The sequence below is a fragment of the Microcebus murinus genome, chromosome 4, assembly GCF_040939455.1.
Source record: "Microcebus murinus isolate Inina chromosome 4, M.murinus_Inina_mat1.0, whole genome shotgun sequence".
NCBI classification, from domain to species: Eukaryota; Metazoa; Chordata; class Mammalia; order Primates; family Cheirogaleidae; genus Microcebus; species Microcebus murinus.
The window spans coordinates 45,477,469-45,502,835 of record NC_134107.1 but is presented as its reverse complement, the minus strand read 5'-3'; the positions used below and the strand labels follow the sequence as shown (position 1 = coordinate 45,502,835).

At 45.3% G+C, this 25,367-nt stretch overlaps 1 protein-coding gene across 2 annotated transcripts in view; it reads right to left on the bottom strand.

Moving 5' to 3' along the window:
- Positions 1-25,367, bottom strand: part of PLEKHA7 (pleckstrin homology domain containing A7) — a 214,381-nt gene that overhangs the window by 59,392 nt on the left and 129,622 nt on the right. For both annotated transcript variants that reach the window (XM_012780675.2, XM_012780678.2), the window contains exons 5-9: positions 13,968-14,079; positions 13,061-13,165; positions 10,621-10,693; positions 8,764-8,864; positions 368-543 (exon numbers count right to left, since the gene is read on the bottom strand). In XM_012780675.2, coding sequence (XP_012636129.2) covers positions 368-543; positions 8,764-8,864; positions 10,621-10,693; positions 13,061-13,165; positions 13,968-14,079 — 567 coding nt within the window. The remainder of the gene's footprint in view (positions 1-367; positions 544-8,763; positions 8,865-10,620; positions 10,694-13,060; positions 13,166-13,967; positions 14,080-25,367) is intronic.

Genomic DNA, 25,367 nt, shown 5'->3' with positions numbered 1-25,367 from the left:
AGAGACAAGGTCTCACTACGTTGCCCAGGCTGGTCTCGAACTCCTGGCCTCAAGCAATCCTCCCACCTCAGCCTCCTGAGTAGCTGGGATTACAGACAGAAGCCACTGTGTCTAGCAGTATTTCTATTTAATGAATAAAATGGACTAGATAACTTCTAGGGGACCTTCCGGCTCTGACAGGCAACATGTGTTAGCTGTTTATGCATCCTCCTCCTGGAAGTACTCATTGTTAAAAAGGATTTCAAAGAGAGGGCAACAGTTAATATAAGTGAGTGAACAATGGAATTTCAGGCACCCAAGATGATTTATCTGGGTCCCCATGCTAGCGTAGGAAGTGGTCTGGCAGGGACCCCCCATCAGGACTAACCTCTTCAGTGACGATCGGGACAGCACCTGCGCAGCCTGGTTCATGGCCCTGACCCAAGCGTTCATGTCTTCCTGGGTGTCGGCACTGAAGTAGTAGGTCCTCATGCCCGAATGCTCAGCCTGAGAGCCCACCGTGGAGCTGTTGTAGATGAGAGCTCGCATCCCCGTGTGCACAGCCTGTAGGCATGCAGATGGAAACGCAGGTCAGAGAGAGGTTAGCACACATTTCCCTTCCAGGAGCAAAACCAAGGAGGCACTCTGGCCACCTTCGTCCCCTTCCAGGCTAAAAGCCCAAGCACTGCCCAGCTTGTTTTTACACCTGGAAAACGTCACAGGCTAGATTCCTCTTTCTTAGTGCAGTCAGGCCCAGTGACAGCTGTGTCTGTTCCCCACAATAAAAGCCCCACAGCTGTACATGTTTCCTACTTATCTCCCTCCTGCTTGGGGTATTGGGTGGGGGGAGCACAGAATCAAGGCTTATGTCAGAAACAGGTGTTTTTGTTTTTTTTTTAAAACCCTCATATTTCATAGAAGTAGACTCTTGGGAATTCCTGTTTTGGCTCTTCTGAAGACTGTGATTCCTGCTTTGGCTACAATCAAACAAGAATTAAATCAAAATCAACTGCAATAGCAGGTGGCTTGGTGTGAATGTTCACTGCGCCTCACTGCTCGGGCATGAAATGTGGTGTGCGCTCATCAAGGAAGCAGCTGCTCTGTCTCTCCAAAAAAGTCACTACAGAGCTAACAGTTCATTATATATTCTTGCACACCTACTATGTGCTTCTGCCTCAAGATGCTTTCAAAGAACCTGGAAAAAGGTACCGGCAATGACCGCTGAAAAACAACTGGGATGCTTTGCAAACTAGAGGCAACACCAGTTTTCCCTCTCATGCTCTGATAAAGCAGGGGCCTGTCCTTTAAATTTGCAGAGAAAAATCTCACCAAATCTACTTCGGAAGATGGTGCAGCAAGAGGAAGATTTACAAAGTACCTACTATGTGTCTCCTGGGTACTCCCACAACTTTATTCTCATTTTAATCCCAATAGCCATTGCTTCTTGGCTTTTTCGCTAAGATCAAATACAATCCCAACAGACTTGAGAGGTAGACACAGAATTTCTGTTCTACAGATGTGGCAAACAAAGTTCTGAGATGCTAAGTAACTTTCCCAGATTTACACACCTGGTAACAGATTCTGATGCTATTTATACATTTGTTTATCACTTTTTTACCATCTGTATATCCTCCCTTTTTAAGCCATGAAAGCAGGAATTTTGTCTGTTTTATTCACTACTATATCCCCAGGAATAGTACCTGGTGCATAGTAGATGCTCAATAAATATTTGTTAAATGAATGAAGAATTAGCATCCACATCTGATTCCAGGTCCATATTTCTCTGTATAATGCTCCCAGGTTTTATCCAGAAATGAGGGCGATTATACAGATTACTCATCTGATAATCTGGATACAGAATGAAATGTAGATTCCACACAAGGACCAGTCAGAGGAAACAAAATGAGAATCAAAAACTGGAAAATGACATGCTTCTAGAATTACTAATGGTCATGGATGAAAACCTCTCAGATGAACCTTTACTGTCCACTTCTCCTCTCTACATTCTTAATATCCAGGTCCAAAATGCATACCTAATACAGGCCTGCTGCTGACACTCACATGTCTGAGTCCATCCAGCCCAGTGCCAAGGGAGTCTGAGCAAACTTGGCCTACAGCCAAGGGTCTCTATAGTCACTACAGCAAACCTGCTATCTTTCCTTTACATGTATAAGGTGTCCTCCACTGTCCCAGGAAGGATTCCTTTTATTTTAAGCAGGGTAAAGATGTGGCAATAAGAACACAATGAGAAGAAACTTGTGCATGCCTTACTGTAAATAAGTAGAAATTCTTAGAAAAGAATTTCCTGGACAATGACAAGATCTGACAATCATCCCAGGGTTTTTTGCCCAGTGACAAAGGGTTCTGGGACAGGCATCCACCCCACCAGACACAAGCATAGGGGCATATTGTACCAGGGTACAATAAAGAGTAGATCTCTCTGTACAAAAATTCATGGAGCCAGCCTTGTCTAAGAAATCAACATGGTACATACCTCGAACATGCAGGCATGGTTTGCATGTGTGTCTACAAATGAGACTTAAGAGTTACATTTACCATTGCAATGGAGTTACAATCAAATCAAACTGCCAGCAGGTGCTGTGTCCTGAGTAACAGGTTCCCAGCCGCATTCTGCCTATGTTAGGGGGGCATGTTAGACGTATTAACTGCAAAGCCAAGAAGTACAGGGAGTTTCCTTTTCATCTGGCTAACTGAGCCAAGCCCAAAGTGCCCTGAGCCTGAGGAAGCAGCCAGAACCCAGATAATGTGAAGTCTTCTCACTTCTGCCCTACTCTTATCTCAGAGATGGTCCCTTTTCCTCTACCCTTTGCTTTGCAGTTAACACAATCCTGCTAGGCAACTCTGCATAACCTAACAGAACCAGGCTAGGCCTAAAGGAAATAAGGATGTGAGCAGAGAAGAGTTTTCCTCAAAGACATAATGCCACTAGGAGATGAATGCTCCTGGCTCTTGCACCTCAGGTCCAGGTACCCCACTGGTGAATGGAGCCTCACACCTTGAGCTCCCAAGGTCAGCATTTAGAAGAGGAAGAGATGGATCTGAGAGATACACAAAGAATAAAATTGAAAGGGGAGAGGAAAAAGGTAGAAAGTATAGGAGCACCCAGAAGGCCAGAGTCTATCAGCTGACTGATTCATTCTCGAACTTATTCAACAATAATTTATTATTTACTGAGTAGTTATTATGCGAAAAGCACCATACTAGAAGTTGGAGGGACAGCCTTAAACAAGGCCATGATGATTTACAGCCAACTAGAAGAGAAAGACCATGAACAAGTAACTACAACTGTAATAAGTGTTATCAGTAAGCTCAGGATGCCATGAAAGAGGGGGACAGGGGAACCTGGCCCCACCTGGAGAAGACTCACCTGAGGAGCTGAGGCTTGACCTGCCTTCCACAAGAGAAGCCGCTGTTTGAGTAGGAGTAGCGGGGAAGAGATGTGTGGGGCCTCAAGAAGGACAAGAACACACAGCGTGTCATCCTCAAGGACGAGGCCGGAGTGACTGGTACAGTGAAATGGGGGGGAGAGCTGCACGAAGGGGGCTTCTGAAGTTGGCAGGGCTAAGTGTCATGTCAAGGTTCTGTCTTCATTGAAAGAGCAATGAGAGGCTATTAAAGGGTTTAAGCTGGTGGGGGTGATATGATCAGATTTTGTTTAGAAAGACCACTTTGGCTGCAGTATGAGGAAAAGGTTAGAGCTGGCAGGATCATGTGGGGGACTTGGATCAGGGGCCACCACGGGAGCACACGTGAGAGATGGTGGTGGAGGCAGAGAAGGGGAGGCAAGGATGGAGGCTGCAGAAAACTCGCAGCTAATATCAATAGGCCTTGCTAATGGACTGCATATGGGAGGTGAGGGAATGGCGAGTGTCAAGGACGAGATTCTCAGGTTTATGATGTGTCCATTTCCTAAGAAAAGAAACTTTTCACATCCAACCATTGGTCTGACTACAAGCAGCACAGTGAACAGGGTAAGAACTTGGGCTTTTGGAGTCAGCCTGAGGTCCAAGCTGGGCTCTGCCCACAGGGTAACCCTGGATAAATTGCTCAGCCTCCTATGCCTCAGTTTCCTCATCTTTAAAATGGGACTGTGGGTAACAGTAGTATTGACCCTATAAGGCCACGTGAGGATGAAACCAGATAATGCATATAAAGTGCATAGAGCACAACCTGGCATTTGTAAAGCTCAAAAGATATTAGTAGATGCTATTACAGGGGCAGTCACTGGAGCAACCTAAGGAAGTTGACTGAATGAGCTTTCTAGAAACTTAAAGACTCTTCTTCCTCTCCTCCCCATCACTAATTTACGGGGGACTAAACATGTAATATAAGTAAGCTTGAACCCGCCATAACCTGGGGAGTGTGAGCACTATCGCTGACGGCGATTCCTGCTGCAAATGGCTGTTTCGTGTGGTCCCTGTGGAACAGGACCAGGACTGCTTTCTGTTTCGTGTGGAACAGAACTAGCCCTTTTAGCCAGGCAGAACTAGCCGATGGGCAAATCAACCACTTACAGCTCAGTGACAAAGAGCCATGGAAGTACAGAAGAAGGGTACCCATCGTGTCCAGAGGGCTCAGGGAAGGCATCCCAGAGGAGGTGACCCTGAGCAGAGAACTGAAGGACAAGTAAGAGTTGGGGAAAGGGCATTCCAGGTTGTGACTGACGCTCAAACAGAGGCCTATGGGCAAGAAACATTCTGGGCCTTCGAGTACCTGTGTATAGCTGAGGGAAGGTATAAGACAGGACTGGCTAAAAATGTGACTGGGGAAACACGCTAGGGTCTTGTAAATCAAGACTGGGTTTTACTCTGAAGGCAATGGGAAGCCTCTCAAGGGTTTAGGATGGGAGTACAACCAGAACAAACGTGCAGCTTAGGAATAGTGTGGAGGATGGATTGGAAGCTGCAGGAGTTAGAAGGCTGAAGCAGTGACAGCCAACACTTACAGAGCACTTACTGTATACTATGCACTGTTCTAGCAGTGAGTCACCTAGGGGAGGGATGGTGGCAGCAGCAGTGGAGAGGAAGAGATGGATCTGAGAGATACACAAAGAATAAAATTGAAAGGGGAGAGGAAAAAGGTCTGCTCTAATAACCCATATGCAGATGCAGACTTTAGAACGAAGGCATATATACTCCCAATAGACTATCCATGCAATACTAGTCTGTTGAATAGAACTAAATACATGAAAAATCATGTCTCTTAACATGTCTTCAGCCAGAATCTAGAGCAGCAGTCTTAACTTCAGTGGCATGGACATTTTTGACAGTTTGGTGAATCCTATGAACCCTTCTCAGAATGTTAAGCACACAAAATAAAGGAAATAGATTATATTGAAATATGTTTATCAAAATATTTTTAAAATGTGTGGTACACTATTACAGGGGCTTCTCTAATGATATATTATATAACAGATATAGTGGCAGATATAATAACCATTGTAATTTCAAAGTGGTGATGAGCACAAATGATATTTTAAGACATTTGCAATGACTGCAATATGATAGGAAGTTATTTATCATTTCTACTGGTGACCAAGTCACAAGTACCATTGATACACATTGTGACTGCTTTCTTAGTTGAAAGAATTGTTGTATTTCAGTTGAAGGTTAAAAATAAAGATGTGATTTATCTACAACACTTGGGGGTCTATAGATCTCAGGGTAGGAACCCTTGGTTTTGAGAGAGGGAGAACAGCTCAAAGGGTGGCAGTAAAGGCATTTTCCCCATTCAAGACCCTCAGACTGACTCCCAGCTGCATGGGGATATTTTCTGCTCCTGATCCTGGATCTAAGGAGCCAAGCTTGCTCAGAGATGACCAATAAGCCAAGGAAGGCTGTGCATCCAACAGGAGGTCTGCTGAGAGGCCCCCAGGTGAGTCAGCAGAGCAAGAAAGGCCTGCTGGTCAGGGCAGAATAGCTCCTAGAGGCCCCCAGGAGTCCTGCTTGGCTCATCCTGCAGTCCTGGCTGAGCCTAAAGGTCTATCTTGCAACCAGACTTCCTGGTGAAGCCTAGGGGCTACCAGGCTGTGGGCACAGTTGGCAAAAAGATGACAAGGAGAGGACCATATGACCTTTTAGGCTTTCCTACCTACTATTGCAGATACTCCAAACAATCTCAGGTGAGGTGCCCTAGCAACTGCTGGAGAACTTCAATTCTGGATATAGAGAAGAACCAACATCAGAGGCAAGTATAAGGCCCAGGACACAAAACACTGTATTTTTTCAGTATTTCCAAGAACATGGATCCTGAACTGCCCCCAGGGTCCAGTTGTGGCCCCTAAAAGAACGATGCTGCAACCCAAAGGAAAAGGTAATTCTTTCAGACTCAGGAAACTATCGCCCCTTCTGGAGAACCAGCTGAACACCACCAGATCTGTCTGCAGTAGCTTTATTCTGCCCTCACACCCTGAGGACCCTAAAGACACCCCAACCCCCACCCAATACGTGATGCCTTCTGTCTCCCAGACAAAACCTTTAGGGAACACTCTTGGTGAAGTCTTTCTAAGGAAAAATTTTTTAAAAAGAAAAGAAATGTAAGACACATAAAAGATGTCTGCCTAGAATCCATTTTCACACCTCCCAGTGAAGTGTTAAGATGAAATACAGATACAGTTATGATAAGTTACTTTGAGGACATTGCAAATGCTGTCCTGCCCCAAATCACATGCAACATCGTTACCCCAACTGTTTGCCGACTAGCAATGCTCAAACCCTAGAAAGGAGGGTTTTCTGAGGAAGACTTTCAGGCTGCAAAAGACCAAACTGAAAGCTATTGGACAAAATGTTTTCAGAGCCAGCAATAAGCAGGACGCTCTGAGCTTTGAAACAGAAGTGTTCCTAAAATGACACAATAAACATCAGTCAATTCAAACCACCTCTTCTGCCTCTTGCGATGTGTGTGTAGCAGGTGACCAAGGCATGGAAGAAACAGCAGGGAAGAAAAGAAAATAATTGTACCCCCCCCCCCAAGACAACTGAAAGAGGATAGAATTCAGGGCCAAGTTCTGCCCCCTTCATCTTCCAGCTTTGCAACTTGGGGCAAGTTTCTTAAGCTCTCAGATTCTCACATTCCTAATCTATAAAATGAAGGTAATAATACTGCCCTCAATAATGAACATTAAATGAGGTTATATGTATAAAAGTACATCCCACATCATAAAAGGGTTTACAGATATAAGGCAATACTATTCCGCGCAATATGAAGTGAGGCAGGATTCCGGAATCACCAATCCATAGCAATTATGGAGTGACATTTGATAGCATCACTCAAGGAAGAGAGAAGTACAGCTCAACCTGCCAATGAACAAAGCTGAAGCACCAACTCATCACTGAGCTCCCTTAGGAAGGAAAAGCAAAAGGAAGATGAGACTGACTTTCCGACCTCCAGCACCATCACAGATTCCAAGACACTGATAGAGACTATCATTTTGCAAGAGCCTTTCCACAGACTGAGGACTAGCCACTAACACCACAGACATTACCTACCATGGTTTCCTTTAACCCTTCCAGAGAACACTGGAAGTCTTATCTTGTGCTTTCCCATGGCCCTTTTACTATCCATGGCTGGAAAATGTGACTTCTATCAAGCTCTGCTTTGGTACCTACTATTGAATCCTCATCTTGTACCCGCAACATGGGGATTGCCAAGCAACAAAAGTAGAAAGGGCAGGAGCTCCCTATCCCAGCATTGCCCCATGTCCTGAGCAGCTATGAGAGGGCTGTGCTCTGTGGCTACTGGCACCAAGGGCTGCTTGTTTCAGTGCTCTCTGGGACTCCCACACCAATGGCCAGTAAAGTAGGTCTTCAATCCACCCTATCCTCACCATCCCTGGGGGACCCAAGAAACACCTGAAGTGAAGGAATCTGTGGAGGCCACCAATAGTGAAAGCCTCGGGACTCCAAAGTTTGAGCCTAACCACCACCTTCCTAGAGCCTCCACACCTGGCCTCACAGGTGCTAGAGGGCATCAGAGGACTGCCAGCCATTATCCTGGCCCCACTCACTCCAAATGGCATGGCAACAGAGGAAGCAGGAAAGGAGTTTCGCTGGTAAAAGGATCTGCTTGGGAAACATTAGTGATCTAGAAAATAAACCAAATTTCATTCTAACTGCTTTTCAACAAGATAAACAAAAGGGACAAACCCAACAATCTCTTCAACGTGCTGGCCCCTAATGCTCAATGTGAGTTTTCATAAAATAATTGATATAAATCCATTATGAGGGGTCATCAATTGCAGGAAATGGCTGGATACTAGTTAGACTGGCTGATTAAGGTGATAAGAAAGCACAAGAAGGGCTATGTTCAGTATATAATCACAAGACTGGGAGTGAGGCCAAGCGTAGTGGCTCACAGCTGTAATCCCAGCACTTTGGGAGGCCAAGGCGTGAGGATCACTTGAGGCCAAGAGTTTAAGGCTGCAGTGAGTTATGATTGCACCTCTGTACTCCAGCCTGGGCAAGAGAGCCTGTCTCTGTTTTTTTAAGAAAAGTCTTTAGTAATTACAAAAAGAAGGGTCTAAATATTTGAACACTGCTGGGCATCTCCAAAGCTCAGATTCAAATGAAAGTACTGGTGATGTGATATTATTATCCTCATTTAAAATTTATAGCCTTGTCTTTGTTAACCTATGTCTGAAACTCTCTAGCATCTTAACTTCTTCCTCCTTTTCAGAAAAAAGCAGCTGCTTTTATGAAGGTGTCTTTTTGAGAACACCAATTTTCTTAAGGTGGAACTGCTGCACTAGAGGGGAAGGGGCGGTACCTTAAAGGAGTACTTGCGGCTTATGCGATCCTCAGGGGCCACTGGTGAGATCACGTAGCTGGGCAGAGGGATGCTCCCGAGAACAGCTTCTTCTCGGCTGTCTTTGAATGGAAAAAAACACATCAGAACCACCTTCTGGGCACTTTCCCTGGGCTGGTCCATCCCACTGCCCTGCTTCAGGGCCCCTTCTGTCTTCCAAGGACTATAGCAATCTCCTCTTAACTGATCACACAGGTGCTCCCTGGGCACCTCTGTGCTAATGCTGGAACCACAGGGGTGATTCCAACAGGGCCCCTTCCTTGATGGGGAAGACAGGCGTGTAAACACCCTCAACCTGCTAACTCCTGAAACTGAGCCGGTGCTGTGAGGACACAGAGGCAAGGATGGCACAGTCTGGGGAAGTCAAGAAGGCTTCAGAGGATAATGATCTTCAAGGATGAGGAAGGGCAGTCTGGATGGAGCAAATCTCATAGGCAAAGGTACAGCATATATGAAAAATCCTACCTTATACTTCTATTCTCTCCTTCCTCAAAGCATCTCCATCACTGGAGGTAACTTACTTCCTAGTGACAGAGTTGGTCCTGTTGCTCTCCTACTCAAAGGCACTTGCTGAATCCCCACTAGATACAAAACAAAGCCCAAATTCCCATGCCATCTGTGATAGCCCTTTCATTTTGGCTCTTACTCACCTCCTAAGCTTTATCTCTTAGTATATCTTCCATGCAAGACTCACCTGGTCACCTTCTTCTGCTTCTAGATCTTTACTCAAGTTATTTCCTCTCCTTGTAGTAATGTCCATCTCCCCAAAGCTCTATGCATTCTTAAAAGCCCAATTCAAATCCTCTCTCTTCTTTTTTTTAATGGAGACACCTTGCTATATTGTTATTTTTATGGCCCATTGTCATATACATATATAATTTTATAGCACTCTATTGTAACAGTAATAAAGTAATACCTTGAGAGTAATGTGAGCAATACTGATTAATGCTATGCTAAACAATCTCAAATCATATAGGAATTCTTGTGTCAAAGTTATGTAGAATTTCAGTCTCTTCTTTTGCTTGAACAAATCACTTCATATAATCAATTTCTCTGCTATTGCAGCGAGCTATCTCTAATTTAGTAAAATTTGGAAAACAGAGTATCAAAGTTTACTTAAATTCTATGTAAAGTAAAAAGCTAGTCAGTATCCTGTGAAACCTCTGTGTTTTACTTTGGAAAAAAAATCTTTCCTCAAATCCTCTCTCTTCTAAGAAGCCTCCCCAGATTCTCCAACATGGAATTCACCTCTCACCCCCTCTGAAATGCCTAACAACTTTGGCTGTCTTTTAAAGCACAAATCAGTCTGGTCTGGTCTTCAAAGTAAGCTGTTTATTTGTTCCTCCACATTCTGAGACTTTCTTCTCAACACTGTACCGTCCCTAATTTTATATACTGGAGCTCCATAAAAACTCAGGTGGCCAATTCACCAGTTGCCCATGCAATATCACAGAGGACAAATTGCAGGTGACAGATTACAAAATACAATGATTTATCCATACTTCTCACCAGTCCAAATGTGCGTATGTCTCAGGTGGGGCAGAAGCTGAGATGACTCTGGATCTTAAGACCCTAAGCAATAGGCAGATTGGATTCTGTTTAGTTTAACTCAATAGATTAAATTTCCTGTGTCGGGACTGGTAAAACTAGAGTCACCCACCATCCACATATGTAAAAGTGAACATGTTGCCAGTGTAACAGGCTGCTATTTAGCTCAGGCCATTGGTCTCATCATTGAGTTTGAGAAGACTGCCATTTGTATCCCCTCTCCACTTGGGCTATCACAAAGAGCCCTTGGTGGCCAGAGCTTCAGCTCACCTTTATAATAGAACAAGCAATAATCAGCAAGCACAAACCACCTCCTTTTCCACAGCCTCATTCCAGAACTGTCCTGCAAAGCAAAGCAAACAAGTCAGGGCAATATCTGAGCATATTGTTCCCCCTCCCCAGTCATGTATACCGATTCTGGAACCAAGACTTGCCCATATTCACTCTTTCTTTTAATAAATCAATGTTTTATTGAATAGCTATTCTCTGAATAGGACATCAAAATTCAGATTCAATGACAGTTTATCCCCAGGGAGTTTTATTTTATTTTTGTCTCCTGGAAATAAATTAATACAAGCCATCTTCTTTTAAAAAGCAAAATGTGAATTCAAAAATATAAGCCTCACATTAAGAAAATAATCAGTTCTTAACAAAAAGGAAGTTTTTGTTGGCTTTTTTTCTTATTTAGGTGCTAAGCTGTAAAATATCTTCATTTATGCTAATTGGAAAACTGAATTTACATAGAAAGAGTTTAAGTTTGAAAAGAGTTTAAGTCAGCTAATGAATTAACTGAGGCAAAGTTCCATTTGACTAAGCTCAGTTCTATACCATATGGTACTGATTTTGCTGCTGTGTCTTCCTTCCATTCAATATAAAAAGATTTGGATTCTCTTTGCTATCAAATTGTCTCATAACAAAATTCTGTCTTTACTCAACTAAAATGTAGAGATTTGTACTTATTAAGAACATTTTAAATAATTGCAAATATTCAAAAACACATGGCCAAGGTAGGAAAATAGCAATGTTTTGGGGTCAGTTTTCTCCCAAAGCCAGGAAAATTCCACAGCTTGTTTTAACTCTAGAAAAGCCTGTTAAAATATGTCTTCCTTCTGCAGCAGTTTTTGACAAGCTTGAATTAAAAAAAAAATGACAATTTCTAAACCTAAACACAATGAGGATTATTGATTCTCTACTTACTAAAATGCTAAAAAACAAATTTAACTTGAAGATTTCAACTATATATCAGTTTTATTATATTTCCTGCATATAAACCACATGATTTCTAAGGTCTTGGCACACGATATTTGCTTTGTTTGGAGAGCTCTCATCTATCCTTCCATGCCTGATTCAAACGTCACTTCCTCCAGGAAGTGTCCACAGCACTCTGCACAGATCTCTGCTACAGCTACCTGGGCTAGCGGGTAGGAGTTGGGGAAATGAATTATTTACAAACCCCTCCCCCTGACCCTCTGCATTTCAAAGAAACATCTTTGGTTTAGTGGAGACACTGATGCAAATGGAAGAAATCAGAGGGTTAAATGACTCTAGTAAGAAAAAAAGATGGGCAGATATAAGAGAAGAGAGGGGAAAAGAGCTGCGAGGGGAGAATGGGAGCAAGAGAGGGTGGTGCCAGGAGAGCCTGAGAAGAGGCTGGAGAGTTGTTGGAGCTGCCATGGGAGAACCAGGGGGAAAGATTCCAAGGGGATGTTCAGGATTTCTTCTGTGTGGTGTGCAACGTAATGCTTCCCTCTCTTTCCACAAAGCCTTGACTAAAACTGGCATCATTGCTTTGTGGTTTTTTTGGATCTGATACTATATGAGAGACTGGGCTGGGTGATGACTTAACACACCAGAGATGTGCTACCTGCTTCCCCTGGTAGGTGAGAGTTTCTCAAGCGCAGGAGCCACCTGTTATTCGTCTCTTGACACCTGCACTGAGAGCACTTACAGGGCAGGCACTGGGGGAATGAATGAATGAAAGGCAAGGAGAAGAGGAAGGTGAAAGAGATATGGTCTCTGGCCCCAGGAGCTCACAGCCTAGCCAGGGCCAGAGGACCAGAGGTGGATCAACTGGCCATGGGGATAGCAATGAAGGATGGCCTCGGCAGAAACAGAGTAGACAGGGCTTCCTGACCGAACATGTGGTGGGGAGGAGGATCTGGTGATGATGCTGAAGTTTCCACCCTGAGTGCCTGGGAGAGCAGGGGTACCATCACTCAGATCCAGAAAAAGCAGTCTGGGGGAAAGAGAGAGAGTGAGAGAGGGCTAAGAAGCCAATGAGCTGAGTCTGGCTGATGTGGAATGTCAGATGCTAGGTAGCTAGCTAGATATGTGTGCTAGACATGGGGGAGAGGAAAAGATAGACTTTTTCAGCCAAATGATGACAAAAACTCTTTGACATCAGGAAGGCAAGTGCTGGCAGAAGACTGGCAGTAAGGCTGGATTCATGCTGAGCCACCCACACCATGGCCTGGGTCCCAGGGCAGCCAATAGCTCCAGGGGCCAAACTGGTCAAGTCGGTTTTGGGAGAGAAGCTATAACCACTGATCGCATAGTCCATTCATAAGAACACACAGCAAGTCCCTCAGCACGGTGGGCAGAATCAACCTGTCCCAGACAAACTCAGGAACAGAAAGCTTATGAGCCTGTTCCCAGCTTCCTGGGGCAAGAGCCATTCCCCCGCCCCACGCTCACTCCTCAGCATCCTCACCTGCTTGTGCAGCCAGCCCCTCACCACCACTGGAACATTGAGGTTCCTCCGGATCGCCTGGTCCCTCTTGCCAAAGCTGTGGACTTTACTGCTGGACTTTATGATCTACGAGAAAGCAGACTTGAACTCTAGCAGTAGAGGACTTAGGGAGGCACAAAAAAGCACGTGTATGTTTGGAGGACTGTCGGCTCTTTCTGCCTTACTCTAAGCGGCAGGACCCTTTGATGAAAAGAACAGCAACAAGCCAGGAAACAGGCATGCACATGGCTACAGCATTCTAATTAAAAGGTGAGCCCAAGACCTGGCAAGCCTCCCAGCTGGGTCACAGAGAAAAAAATTTAAAGGGATTTTTCAATCAACTTTCAGCAGCTGTTAGCTCTAATATGTCCTATGGCTTTCTGGAGCAAAGCTACTTCTTGGTCACAGAGTTTGCCCATTTCCATATATTTTCCCCTCCTATCTGGGTTCACCTCTCAGCACTTTCCCTTTCGCCACAATGCTGGTTCTTTTCCCTGCGTCTCAGTGTTCCCACACCTTGAGCACAAAAACTTCTGGGCCCTTCTCAAAGGCACTCTTCCTCAGGCCCATCTGTCACCAAATCTCTCCAGGCTCTCTAACACACATCCACAGGCGGACGAGAGGTGTGGCCCTCCCCACCACGCCAGCAAAGTGAAGAACATGCTCAAGGTCCGAGGCATCAGTCCTGGGTCTGTCAGCAATCATCTATTCTCCTGAACAAGGGTTATAACTCCTCTTGGCCTCAATATTCTGATCTGTCATTTGGGGAGAGCACTTCTTATGGCTATCCCTCACAAAACTATAGAAAAGATCAATGGGCTTCCTTTTACAAAGGGGCTTAGCAAAATATAAAAGAGGGGGAGGAAGGAACACATGGCCAGGAGCTCACCTTGGGTCCAGGCTTTGCCTCCAGGGTGGAAGTGGTCCCAGCTGTGGACGTTTCACTGACCATGCTGGACGGTCTTTGGTTTCTCTCTTGCTTCGACATATGTGGATTTGGCCTGTGCGGAGACATAGGGGAATCCCGTGAGTCAGTGCCAAGCTGCCGAGTGGAAAGCGAAGTCAGATTTGTTCCAGATTGGAACTGGTTGCTGGGCCTTAAACAACTCAGGCCTGATCTTTTGGAGACCACCTGATTCCAGACTGCAGCCAGAGGGCCACATTGCCAGCCTAACCATGTGCTTCAGGGAAATAAGGATGACAGATGGCACGTCTCTACAGACTGACACCCCACAAAGGGGCCCAGATTGTCACCCTTGCCTATAGTCCTAAGGCCCCCACAGTCTTAATCAGGTGTCTGTTATGACAGTCTCATCTGATGGGCATGTATAGTCATACCATTCCTCTCAGCAAGCAAGAGCAATCCATACCCTTACATACACACACCTCCATTTCCCTGGCTCCCAAAAGAAGCTGTTTATAATTAGTAACAAGAAATCACTTGCACATACAACCACACCCCCAGATACACACAGAGAATCGCTTACATAAACACCAGTGGGGTTTGCCTCCCAAAATAGACTACTCAACAAAGAGACTTATTCTGGAAGCATGCTATCAGCCCCAAAATAGAGCCATCGGAGATATTAACCCTTTGTGCCATGCCTGGAGAGCAGGAAGAAATTAAACAAGCCTCGGGCCCCAGTGAGCATCCCGGGGCTTCCCCCATCAGCATCCAGCAACATGGAGATTCCCGCTGAGAAACTGCCCTGGAAGGGCCAGCACTCTGGGGACATCTCAGTATGACACACAAGAGACACTAGACAGAGTCCATCTCACCTGCCTCCACAGAGCCTCAGCATTTGCCAGCGTTTTTCAAATCAGCAGCAACAAATGCCCCCACACAAATTCAGTATCTACCCTTGAACAGCTCGATGCCTGATTCCAAGACCCTGCCGACTCTGGGATCAGCAAGAATTTCTCAAAACAGAAGTCTCAGAGTTCTGCCCCTGGGCAATAGGATTTGGGCAGTTAGAACCAGGCAGACTGTAGTAAACTGAGGCTCTCTGCCTGAAGCGTGGAGAAAATCTGCCCTGGAGGCCTGGGCCAGGACCCTGCAGAGCTGGAGCTGGGGGAGTCCAGGCAGGATGCAGCTGAGGACGAAGCAGTCTGGATGTCCTCCACCCGGCTCACTTTTAGAGAGATGCAAAGGGGGAAAAAATCTTAGTTTCCACCCTGGAGGTATGCTGCTTCCTTCAAAGACCACTGCTGCTCAAAGGATAAGTGATCCGTCCCGTGCCCTGAATCAGAGCTCTGACATTCCGCATTATGATGGAAGTTCTCTGCAGAAGTAGCCGCAACCTCTGTGTGCTCTCCAAGCAGCGCCAACAGCAGGACCACCGTTGCGGGCACCCTGGGGCTGGGCCCTGCAGGATGCTTGGCAGCTGGAGGTGCAAGTCCTACCAGGCAGAAAGATCACTGGCTCCTTATGAGCTTAGGCACTCACTCCAGATTCCCCGCCCCCGGCCTCCATCCAGCCAGACCTTTGTTACTGCTCCCCACTCGGAAGGAGAATGTTACCACGCTCACTGCTGGCAGAAGCTGTGTGCAGCAACAAGAGATAATCACCGCTGAGGGGTGGGAAGGGGCTCCAAGAGCCTGCCTTGTCCACCCCCTGCCTCTAGGCAGAATTATGTCCAAAACATCCTCCCGGAACCTGCTCTTGCCTGACTCTTCAGATTTCAGAGGTTGGGACAAGGAAAAAGAGTTCTCAGGTTGCCTCAGTTATGGCAGCTGTATCTCTAAGTGAAAATTCAGGACACCAGGTCCAACAATAAAAAAGAGATGTTTGCGATTTCATCAAGTGTAATTTGCTCCCACTTAAGACACTAATAGAGGCTTATTATAGAATATTTGAGAAATATAAGGAAAAGCTGAAAGGAGAGAAAAACATCACCCACAGTCCTGCTACTGAAAGGAAAAGCATTTTGTAACACTTGGTATAATTGCTTCCATTCTTTTTTATATGTCTGTTTTTGGGGCAACGGGGGAGGGGAAAGAAAGGTGCTTCTTTGTTTACATATAATCATGATCATACTGTGTTTATGATTCTGCATCTCCATTTAAAAAAACTTACTGTAATATAAATATCTTCTCCATTATTTTAAACTAATTCACATCATCTTAAATGACTGCATCACATTCCATCAACTAGATATGCTATTACTCTTCTGTAAGACAAAGAAAAGAGTAACTGGATTTGTGATTGGCCCAAGAAATCCAGGACAAATGGACACTTTTGCCATTTCTGCACCTTACAATTCTGAGCGCTAACTTTAATTGCCCTCCTCTGCATCCTGACCCCATGTCCCCCTCCCCACCTGGCTTCTGAGATGCTGGCTGGGGAGCTTCTCCCAGCTAATAGCACAGGAAGAAAGATGACTGCCCCACAGCTTTGGGTAGGTCAGGAAAGAGGACACAACTCCCATCTAGGGAGCCAGCAGGGAACAGATTTTGGCTACAGAGGGACTGGTTATGTCCCCAGCATCCATGAGGGACAGTGGTGGGCAAGAGGGAAAGAAGAATAGGAAAAAACACACAAAGACAACTCTGTTCCTCATGGACACCACCACTCAGCTACACCCATAAGAAAGCTTATTAGGAGATATGACTCAAGTTCAAACTAAATCTGCCCCAAGGAGGAGACTGTGTTGTCTCTGCAAAGAGGGGACATGTCTTCACCAGGGGTCCCCAGTGGGCAGAGACAGCTCCCAACACAAGCAATAGACTCAACTGTTATCCAGCAGTCCCTGAACTGGCTCTTTGAAAGAACAAGGCACACAGAGCTACCCACTAGTCCAAGTAATGAGATCTGCCTTTAGAGGACATTCGTAAGAAGCTCCTCAACATGCATCATGATCTCTCAGGTCTTCTAAGTTTGAGCATGACTTTCAGAAATAACTATGAGTTATCTGGAATTACAAATAGCTTTAAAAAAAAAAAAAAACAGTCATGGTCATGTTTGGGAACACCATTTGGTATCCAAAAATGGGGTTATGAAAAAAGTTTCAAAAATAATTTTCTCACTTGGCTAAAAAACTGGCTTGATGGAAACTCCAAGAAGTGGTTTACGCCAATGGTCTGAGCAACGGAAATGTCAGTGGTGCATGTGTATAGTCTCCTGCAGAGACAACACTGAAAGGAACATCACTCACTTGGATTCTGGTACATTTGCTTTCAGCTAGTTACATCTTATGGGTGTTTCCCACTTAAGAGCTCAGTGGGACAGACACTGATTTGTCAACCAAAACCACTCCTCAGACAGTACACTCTTCAGAGTGTACTCTATTGACAAGTCTCACCCAAGAACTTCCCTCCCCAGAGAAAAGCTTGTGCCCCTGAGCTGAGCAACTGCTCATTTAGTTCCCACCAGCATGTCCTCAGGCACATTGAGTCACCTCAGATCCCAGGGAGAAGAGACCAAAAAAACTTGCACACACAGACTCTTGGTGTCATCAAATAAAACCTATTAACTTAAAAGGCTGTTTGCCAGGTTTCTGTGCTATCTGGATTCCCCAAGTACAGTGGGATGATCTGAACAAAGACCTCCCTTTCCTTGGCTTGGGCTGCATGTGAATGCTGATTATTTTACTGGAGGGGTGTGGGCTGAAGTTGGAAACAGTGAGCTAGAATTTTAATGCAACTGCCTCCCATCTGAAATGAACAAAAGAAGTAAGGACTACACAAAATCAGTCTGGAGAAGCCCAACTGGAAAGTGGCTTGATTCTCCTCCGAACTTTGTTATGGATGTCAGGTGAGCTTGGGCAGGAGGTCGCTTTCTCTGTCCCTCCATTCCACATGTATAAAAGGAGTGCTTCTGCTTCCTGAATATTTGGGACTAAATGCACATGTAAGATACTGACAGATGTAAGAAAAGGAGGTTATAAATACAGAAGCACTTTTTTCTGTTGGGTCTGAATTTAGGTGAGTTTGGTTAATGGGATCCTCAGCTGCCTGTCAATCAACAGTGTGAACTAAAGCAGGCTGAAGTGGGGTCACAACCAGACCATTCCCCAACCTCTCTGTCACAACAGGGAGGTCACTAACCCAAATATCACCAACCCTTAAAAGACAGGGCAAGGTCAAGCAAGCAGAGGGACTGGGCTGTATTTGTTGAGCACCTACCGTGTGCCAGGCACTTTGCCTACATTATGTTATTTAACCCTGCAGAGTCAGTTTTAGCATCTCCATTTCTAGATGAGGAAATAGGCTCGGAGAGATTAATGACTTTCCCAAGACAGAGAAGCTGGACTTCCAAGCCTGGCTTTGCCCCAAAGTGATCAGCTGTGGCAAGGCCCAAAGTCTGAGGGAAGCAGGTGTTTGCTCTTCTCAGCTCAAGACCAATCCCCAAACCAAGAGGATCCAGGGATAGTGGAGAAGAACCCAGAACACCTGGATCTCAGCCAAGTCCTGCAGCTTACAGACTCCTCTACAAGTCGTATGAGTTCTGGTGCCTCAGTTTCCAGTTTTCCAAATGTGTAAAACCACCTCTCATCTCACAAGGTAGTAGAATAAATTGAAATGACGCTTTGAAAACCATGAAGCACTGCATGAAATGAAAAGGATTATTTGTAATTGTTACCAGTAGAGACCCCAGAACTTAAATGCCAGCTATACTTTACTTTTATTTCTAAGGCATTTCTCTCCAGACAGCACAAGGTGCCAAACAATTAACTTTAAACAACAAGCATTTCCTATAAACATCCCTATAAATATCTTATCTGAAACTTTTTTTTAAGTGTAGCAACCCTGTGGCTGAGGGATTCGGCTCCCATTTTCCCCCCAGGAGAATATTAAGGCCAGAGACATCAAGGATATGACAGGAGATTAGAAAGCTATGGGGAAACAGAAATCTTTTACTGAGACAATCTCATTAAATGACACCTGTCTCCCATTAATTCCTGGGAAAAAGGGCCCCAAATTCATGCTCTGTATTCAAGGATTCTACACACAGAGAGCTCAGCTAAAATTGCTGGTAAGAGAGGAGGGGTGAATGAGAAGAAGGCACACTCACGACACCAGCAACATTTTTAAAGAGCTTATACCCATCAACTAAGAGTCTGGGATAAGCAATGCACAGTGAAAATCAGGGAAAAAAGAGAGCTCTTATCCCAAACAGGCAAATACCTCCACACCCCCTCTTCCCAGAGAAGGAGACACACACAGACAGACCGCCAACACTCACTGTAAACTCCCCACACCCGGTGTTGGGGGGGTGTCTGACACAGGTTTTCATTCAGTAACTATGGCCTCATTACTCAACTATGGCTTACTGTGTTCCTTCCCCTTATCCCTCAACTCCTCTCCTAAACACAGGCTCCAGTTCCTTACCCCACCCCAGGAGCTATAAACCAGCCCAAAAGCACACCTTACCAGGCATGAAAATAACTCAGTAAGCCTTGTGCTGAACCTGCACCCCTGTCAGTATCAGAAAATTGCCCCAAACTTGGCCCAAGCACAAGCCCCCACCCTGTTGTATGACCCTGGGCCGGTCTCTTTCACTGTCCAGGTTTCTGCAGCTTCCTCTGTGCAGGGAGAGAATGAGACCTTGACCCCAACTGTTCCTTCCACCTCTGCTTTACTGTTGCAGAGATGCTACAGTTCTATAATCGGCAACTTTGGCAAGCCCTCTTCTAGCCTATCTGCTCCTCCTAGCTTACCAGCAGCCACTTCTCTCATTAGACAATGGCATTTTTCTAATGGAGATCGGAGCAGTTCCAGGGGGTGGGTAGAAGAAGAGGGCAAGAAGGGAAGTCACAGGAAGAAACGAAATTACTGTTTGCAAGCAGCTTCCCTTCCTCACACAGCAGAGCACCCACTGCAGTGTTTTCGCCAGCACAGACAGAGCCGGTCGCTGTGTGGCAAAGACTGCGTCCCCAATGCCAATGCCCCTAGAAACAGCAACACCAAAAGCCAAGCCAACACCCAGGTGTTTGAATGAACTGAGGTCCCCATCACGATCTCTTCCCCTACCTGTGACTATCACAAACACTGTCTCCTAGTCCAGGGAGGAAAACTGAACAGTCAAGTTTCTGCATCTGCTTGCCAGGTGTTTCCATTTTTCCTCATTTTTTCTGCTGCCATGGTAACCAAATGCAACAGGCAAAGCTAGTCCAAGACTGCCAGTGTCTAGAGACAAGGTGCTGGCTATATCAGCTGCAGACAGCAATGCATCAGCCCCACAGGCCAGGGCTCAGCAGATGAGCATCAGGGCAGATTCCTCTGGGAGTTTAGGACACCCCTCCCCCCCCAGTGCTCTCTAAATCTCTCAATGCCAGCTTTACCAACTTGTAGCTGCAAGAGGAACAGGAGACAGCCATCTCCTAGCAGCAGGAGATGCCCCACCCCCAGGGCCATAATCAGCACATGCCTCAGCAGAGTCTGCAAAATGAATCCCCTTTAACAACAAAGTTGAAGATCAGGAAGATAATTCTTACCTTCAGCAAGACAGTAACTTGTTAAGTGGTATCCTCTAAATACCACTCACAACATTCCAGTCAATTCCAACTTGTGTTTCTTTTCCAAACAATCCAATGAGAAAACTGAGGGCTGCTCAGACCCCAGTGGAAGGAACAAGCTAAACTCACTGGGATGCTGAGAAAGGCAGACCAAGCAAGAGTATCCTCCCAGCGAGGAACCTCCAAGGTGATATTGCATGCCTTGCAGCTGGCTTCTCAGCACAACAGCAGGCTTCTGAACTTCCCAAGCACACTCTCTCAACCCGAGGCCCCACCTCAACATCAAATGGTTGGCAGAGCCTGGGGATCGGTGTACACAGCCTGCTGTCAGTCAGCTGCCAGCGTCACTGCTCGGGAATGCTTCCCTCCGCTTCCCTCCTCTTCCCCGAGAGCTGCAGAGGCGTTTGTCAGCGGCTTCCTGGGCAGCCCAGCACTGTAGAGAAAACACTCCCGTGCGTGAGCTAGCTCTAAACACCAAACTGCAGTCTGGGAAGTACCCTGTGCCAAGGACTACTCTTTTAGGAGGGCCCCTGTGTGTGGCCCTTTTGGCCACAAAGGGTCTGGCTTCAAGCTCACAATTCAAGAAGGTCACTGAGAATCAGGAAAGAGGCTTAAGAAGAGGAGCTAAATGATCCAATCACTGGAAATTAGGCCCTATAATAAAAAGTTTGAAAACATTTTCTAGAGAAAAGACTATAGAGGAGGCTTGGCATCTTTCAAGCAAGTGTGAAGTTATTACAAATCAAATTTTATTACTGCAAATGCAATTACAATTAAAATTGCTATGCAGCAGAAGTAGCCTATTCTGTCAGTACATTGAGTAGGGCCAAGGAAGAGGACTGTCCCCTAAAGACCTCTGAAATGAGAGGCAGTCCGACATAGTGTTTAGAAGCACAGCATCTAGGGCCAGACTGCTTGGATTCAAATCCTGACTCTGTCACTTACTAGCCATATGACCTTTAACAAGACTCTTAACTTCTCTGTGCTTTAGTATCCATGATAAAAATGGTATCTTCCTCATAGGACTGTTGTGAAAATTAAATTAATATAGGTAATGCACTTAGAAAAGTACCTGGTAATTAATTCCTCTAAGTGTTAGCTATAAAAATAATAATAGTAATACTATTATAACTTTAAAAGCCAACTCTAATTTTAGGAGGTAGATTGCTTCATTTAATGTTAAAGATGAAATTCTGGATCCTGAAACAAGGGATGCTTAGAAAGTGTCTTTCCTAGAAAATTATAGACTGGGTTGAAATTTGCTTGACTATAACTTTTAGTCATTGATCTGACACCTGCCATAAGCAGCAACATGATGAACGTACCCCACTTTCACCTGACAGCCCTTCTTGAAGACTTTTACCACATCCTCCTTCATCTTCTCTCCTGCAGATTCATCACACTAAGTCAAAGGGCAGGGGTTTCCCCATCCTTCGCCATAATGGTCCCCCTCCTCAGGGGAATCTCAATTGCTCAACAGCCCTCTTAAAATTTAATATCCAGAACACAGTGTTTGGAGCTTGGCATGCCCTTGGTGCTTCATCAATTTGTATTGAATGAATGAATGACTGTAGTAATTCACAATCACATGATATACCAGAACTATTCTCCCCCTTTCTCTATGCATTGTACTTTTATTAATACAGCCTGAGCTTACATTAGCTTGCCCATGAGGCATTCCCTGTTGGCTTGTGGGTGAGGAGTGCTCCCTGGGGAGATAAGGCTACAGAACCCATTGACTTATGCCCACTCCCCTCCGTGGTTCTAATAAAGAATTGGGCAGCATAACAGAGAAGGTGAAATGAGAAAACAAGTGCTCCAGTCATGCAGAAAAAGAAGCTTGTCAGTGACAGACTCAAAATGTCCTGCTTCCCTTCATAAATCTGGACTATGGATTATCAAGTGTAATCATTAGCACTATCCAACAAATATTTCTGATTCTCTCCCCAGGTACAAGGTAGATATGCACTTCCCTGCTCCCCTTGAAGTCAGACGTAGTCCCTTGACTCCCTATAGTCAATGAAATGTGAGTGGAAGAGCCAGTGCACAATTCACCAAGCTCCGTTTTGCTTGCCTTTTGTGAAAGCAGAGAAATGAAGTAAAGATACTCCCTCAGTAAAGATGCCCTCAATTGACCTGTGATGGACATGAAGCGAAAGTGAGAAATCAGCCTTTGTTCTTCTGAATCACTGAGATTTGTTTGTTTTGCCACAGCAGCCCCTAGCCTACCCTGCTTGACTCTGTGTTGCTGACAGGGGAGGAAGAACACTCGGTGCCCCTGCCTTCTGGCCCCATCACATCATAGCTTTCACATTATTTCTCTTCTCCGTGCCTCTAATCTGTAAAATGGGAAAGCATCTTTTGGTGGGCACATACCAGTTATTCCAAGCAGCTCAGGTGAGTTCTACCTGCCGACAGTGGTGGAGATTTACCTGTTCACACCAACAATGCCTCAAGAGAAGTCACCATGGAGATGGGCTTTAAAAAAATTTTTTTTTCTTCTCACAGATGAAAGAACTCAGTATTATTTGACTAAAATCTACCTAAGATTGTCACTGTAGCTCAGAGAATAACAGGTGTCTAGAGGACACGTAAAGGTGAAGAGAAGAACCTGAGAGTGATTTGGGAGGGATGGAGACAGCAAGTCATCTAAAATCAGCGGTTCTCAAACCACCTGATCAAAAATCACCTGGAAATTTTGTTAAAACACAGATTACTGGGCCCAGAGTCTCTGAGTCAGTACATCTGGGGCCTGAGAATTTGCGTTCCCTATAAGTTCCCAGTTGATGCTGATCCAGAAACACATGCTTTGAGAACTACTGCTCCAGAAGGATTAGCTCTAAGAAACTTGGGTGATGGCTCTGGCAAGGAATCGTCAATGTAGTTACAACTCTCCAGCATCTGGCCTTCACAGATCCTCTTGGGAGGAGAAGAAGAGAGCCAGTTTTCTTTTTCCACCAAAGACATTAGTGTGAGAGGTGACGTGAAGGGACACCCTATGGTCATCCCACCCTTTTTTCCTCACCACATAACAAACTACACAACTTTAAAAATTAAGATCCTCTAAGGGAACAAAACAGGAATCTCGTTCATTTGCATACTTAAAAAAATGGTTTCTGTGAGGGGAAATCATACCTTATCCTCCAGAGCTTCCCCAAGGAGGTAAATCTGGGTGTATTTCAGGAGGAAGCACATTAGGTAATTGGCTGCAGCCTCCCTCTCCAAATTTGCCTCCACACACCCCCTTGATAAACCTCCACTACAACTCAGTCTTCTTGCCCTTTGACCCCACCAAGGCTGGGCACACTCAGCTGTAAACACCCCTTTATCTAAATCCTCCCTCTCCCTCCAGTTTAGGGCCGCTCTTCAAGAAACCCTTCCCATTCTCTCATCCCAACTGCAGTCGATCAATCACCAAGACCTATCAGTTTTACCTCTCAGGTATCTCCAGAATCCATCCAGTGCTCTTCATGTCCCACTCTAAAGAAACTGGTGTGGATCCCCCAGGCTTATCCTCTAGGTCTTTGCCCAGGGTATTCGCCTGGATTGGACAGATGTCTTTTTAAACCACATCCCTTCCCAGGATGGGGAGGCGTTCCATGGTCCCTCAGCCAGGTTGGAGTCCTCTTCATCAACTCCCACTGACCATGTGTTTCCTCTATCATGGATGTTTCTTATTTCTGATATCTTGTTTCATCATCTATCTTCCCTACTCAAACCGTGAGCTCCTCACCACCAGGACCACGTCTGTCTGGCTTGCTGCTGGACCTGTAAAGTCCAACATAGCCCCAGACACAATGTAGGCACTTACTAGATATTTAATGAATAAATGCAGGAATGATCCCAGCATAGGGATATATAGTTCACAGGAATCCTCCCTTCCTCTCAATGCCTAAAGCACATTCTGCCTGTTGCAAAGAATGTCTGGTCACCCAGTGCCATCCGCCACCTGAGACAAGTAGGTACCCCCATGACATCCAGGAAATGGGCTCTAGAGAGAAAAAGTGACCCTTGAAAAGAAGGAACATCTTTTCCTTGGGAACTGGATGCAACTGAGATTAATTACAGAGATATTTTGGTAGGAGAAAAAGAGGCTACCTTCCCAGAATTGGTCAGGGGACAAAGTCTTCTGTTAAGAAGGAGAAGAAAAGGAAGTATATTTGACAGTGTTTAGTCATGGGAAGTCCGCATTTTCTAGTGGCTCCTACTGAAGTTGGTAACTTCCAAAGCTAAGGGTTCTAATGGATCTCCATCTAGACCTTAATAATGACAGGTTCCCATGTCTCCGGGATGCCTAAGAGCCTAATGAAGAGGACTGAACTCAATGAGTCCAGTTCCTCCCAAGAGCTTCTGACCTTCAGGATTCTATAAACACATTCAATCTGAGCTGGAATTTGGTGAATCCACATTCTTGCTCTGTTTTGGTGTGTTTTTTTGTTTGTTTGTTTGAAGACAGAGTTGTGCTCTGTTACCCAGGCTAGAGTGCCGTGGCATCAGCCTAACTCACAGCAACCTCAAACTCCTAGGTTCAAGTAATCCTCCTGCCTCAGCCTCCCAAGCAACTAGGACTACAGGCATGCACCACCATGCCTGGCTAATTTTTCTATTTTTAGTAGAGTCGGGGTCTCATTCTTGCTCAGGCTGGTCTCAAACTCCTGACCTCAAGCAATCCTCCCACCTCAGCCTCCCACCTCCCAGAATGCTAGGATTACAGGTATGAGCCACCATGCCCAGCCTCCTGCTGCTCTGTCTTGACACAGCTCTTTTTCAATCTGACAGACAAGACAATCTTTACCTTCCACTAACTCTTTCTCTACTATTAATAATATTAC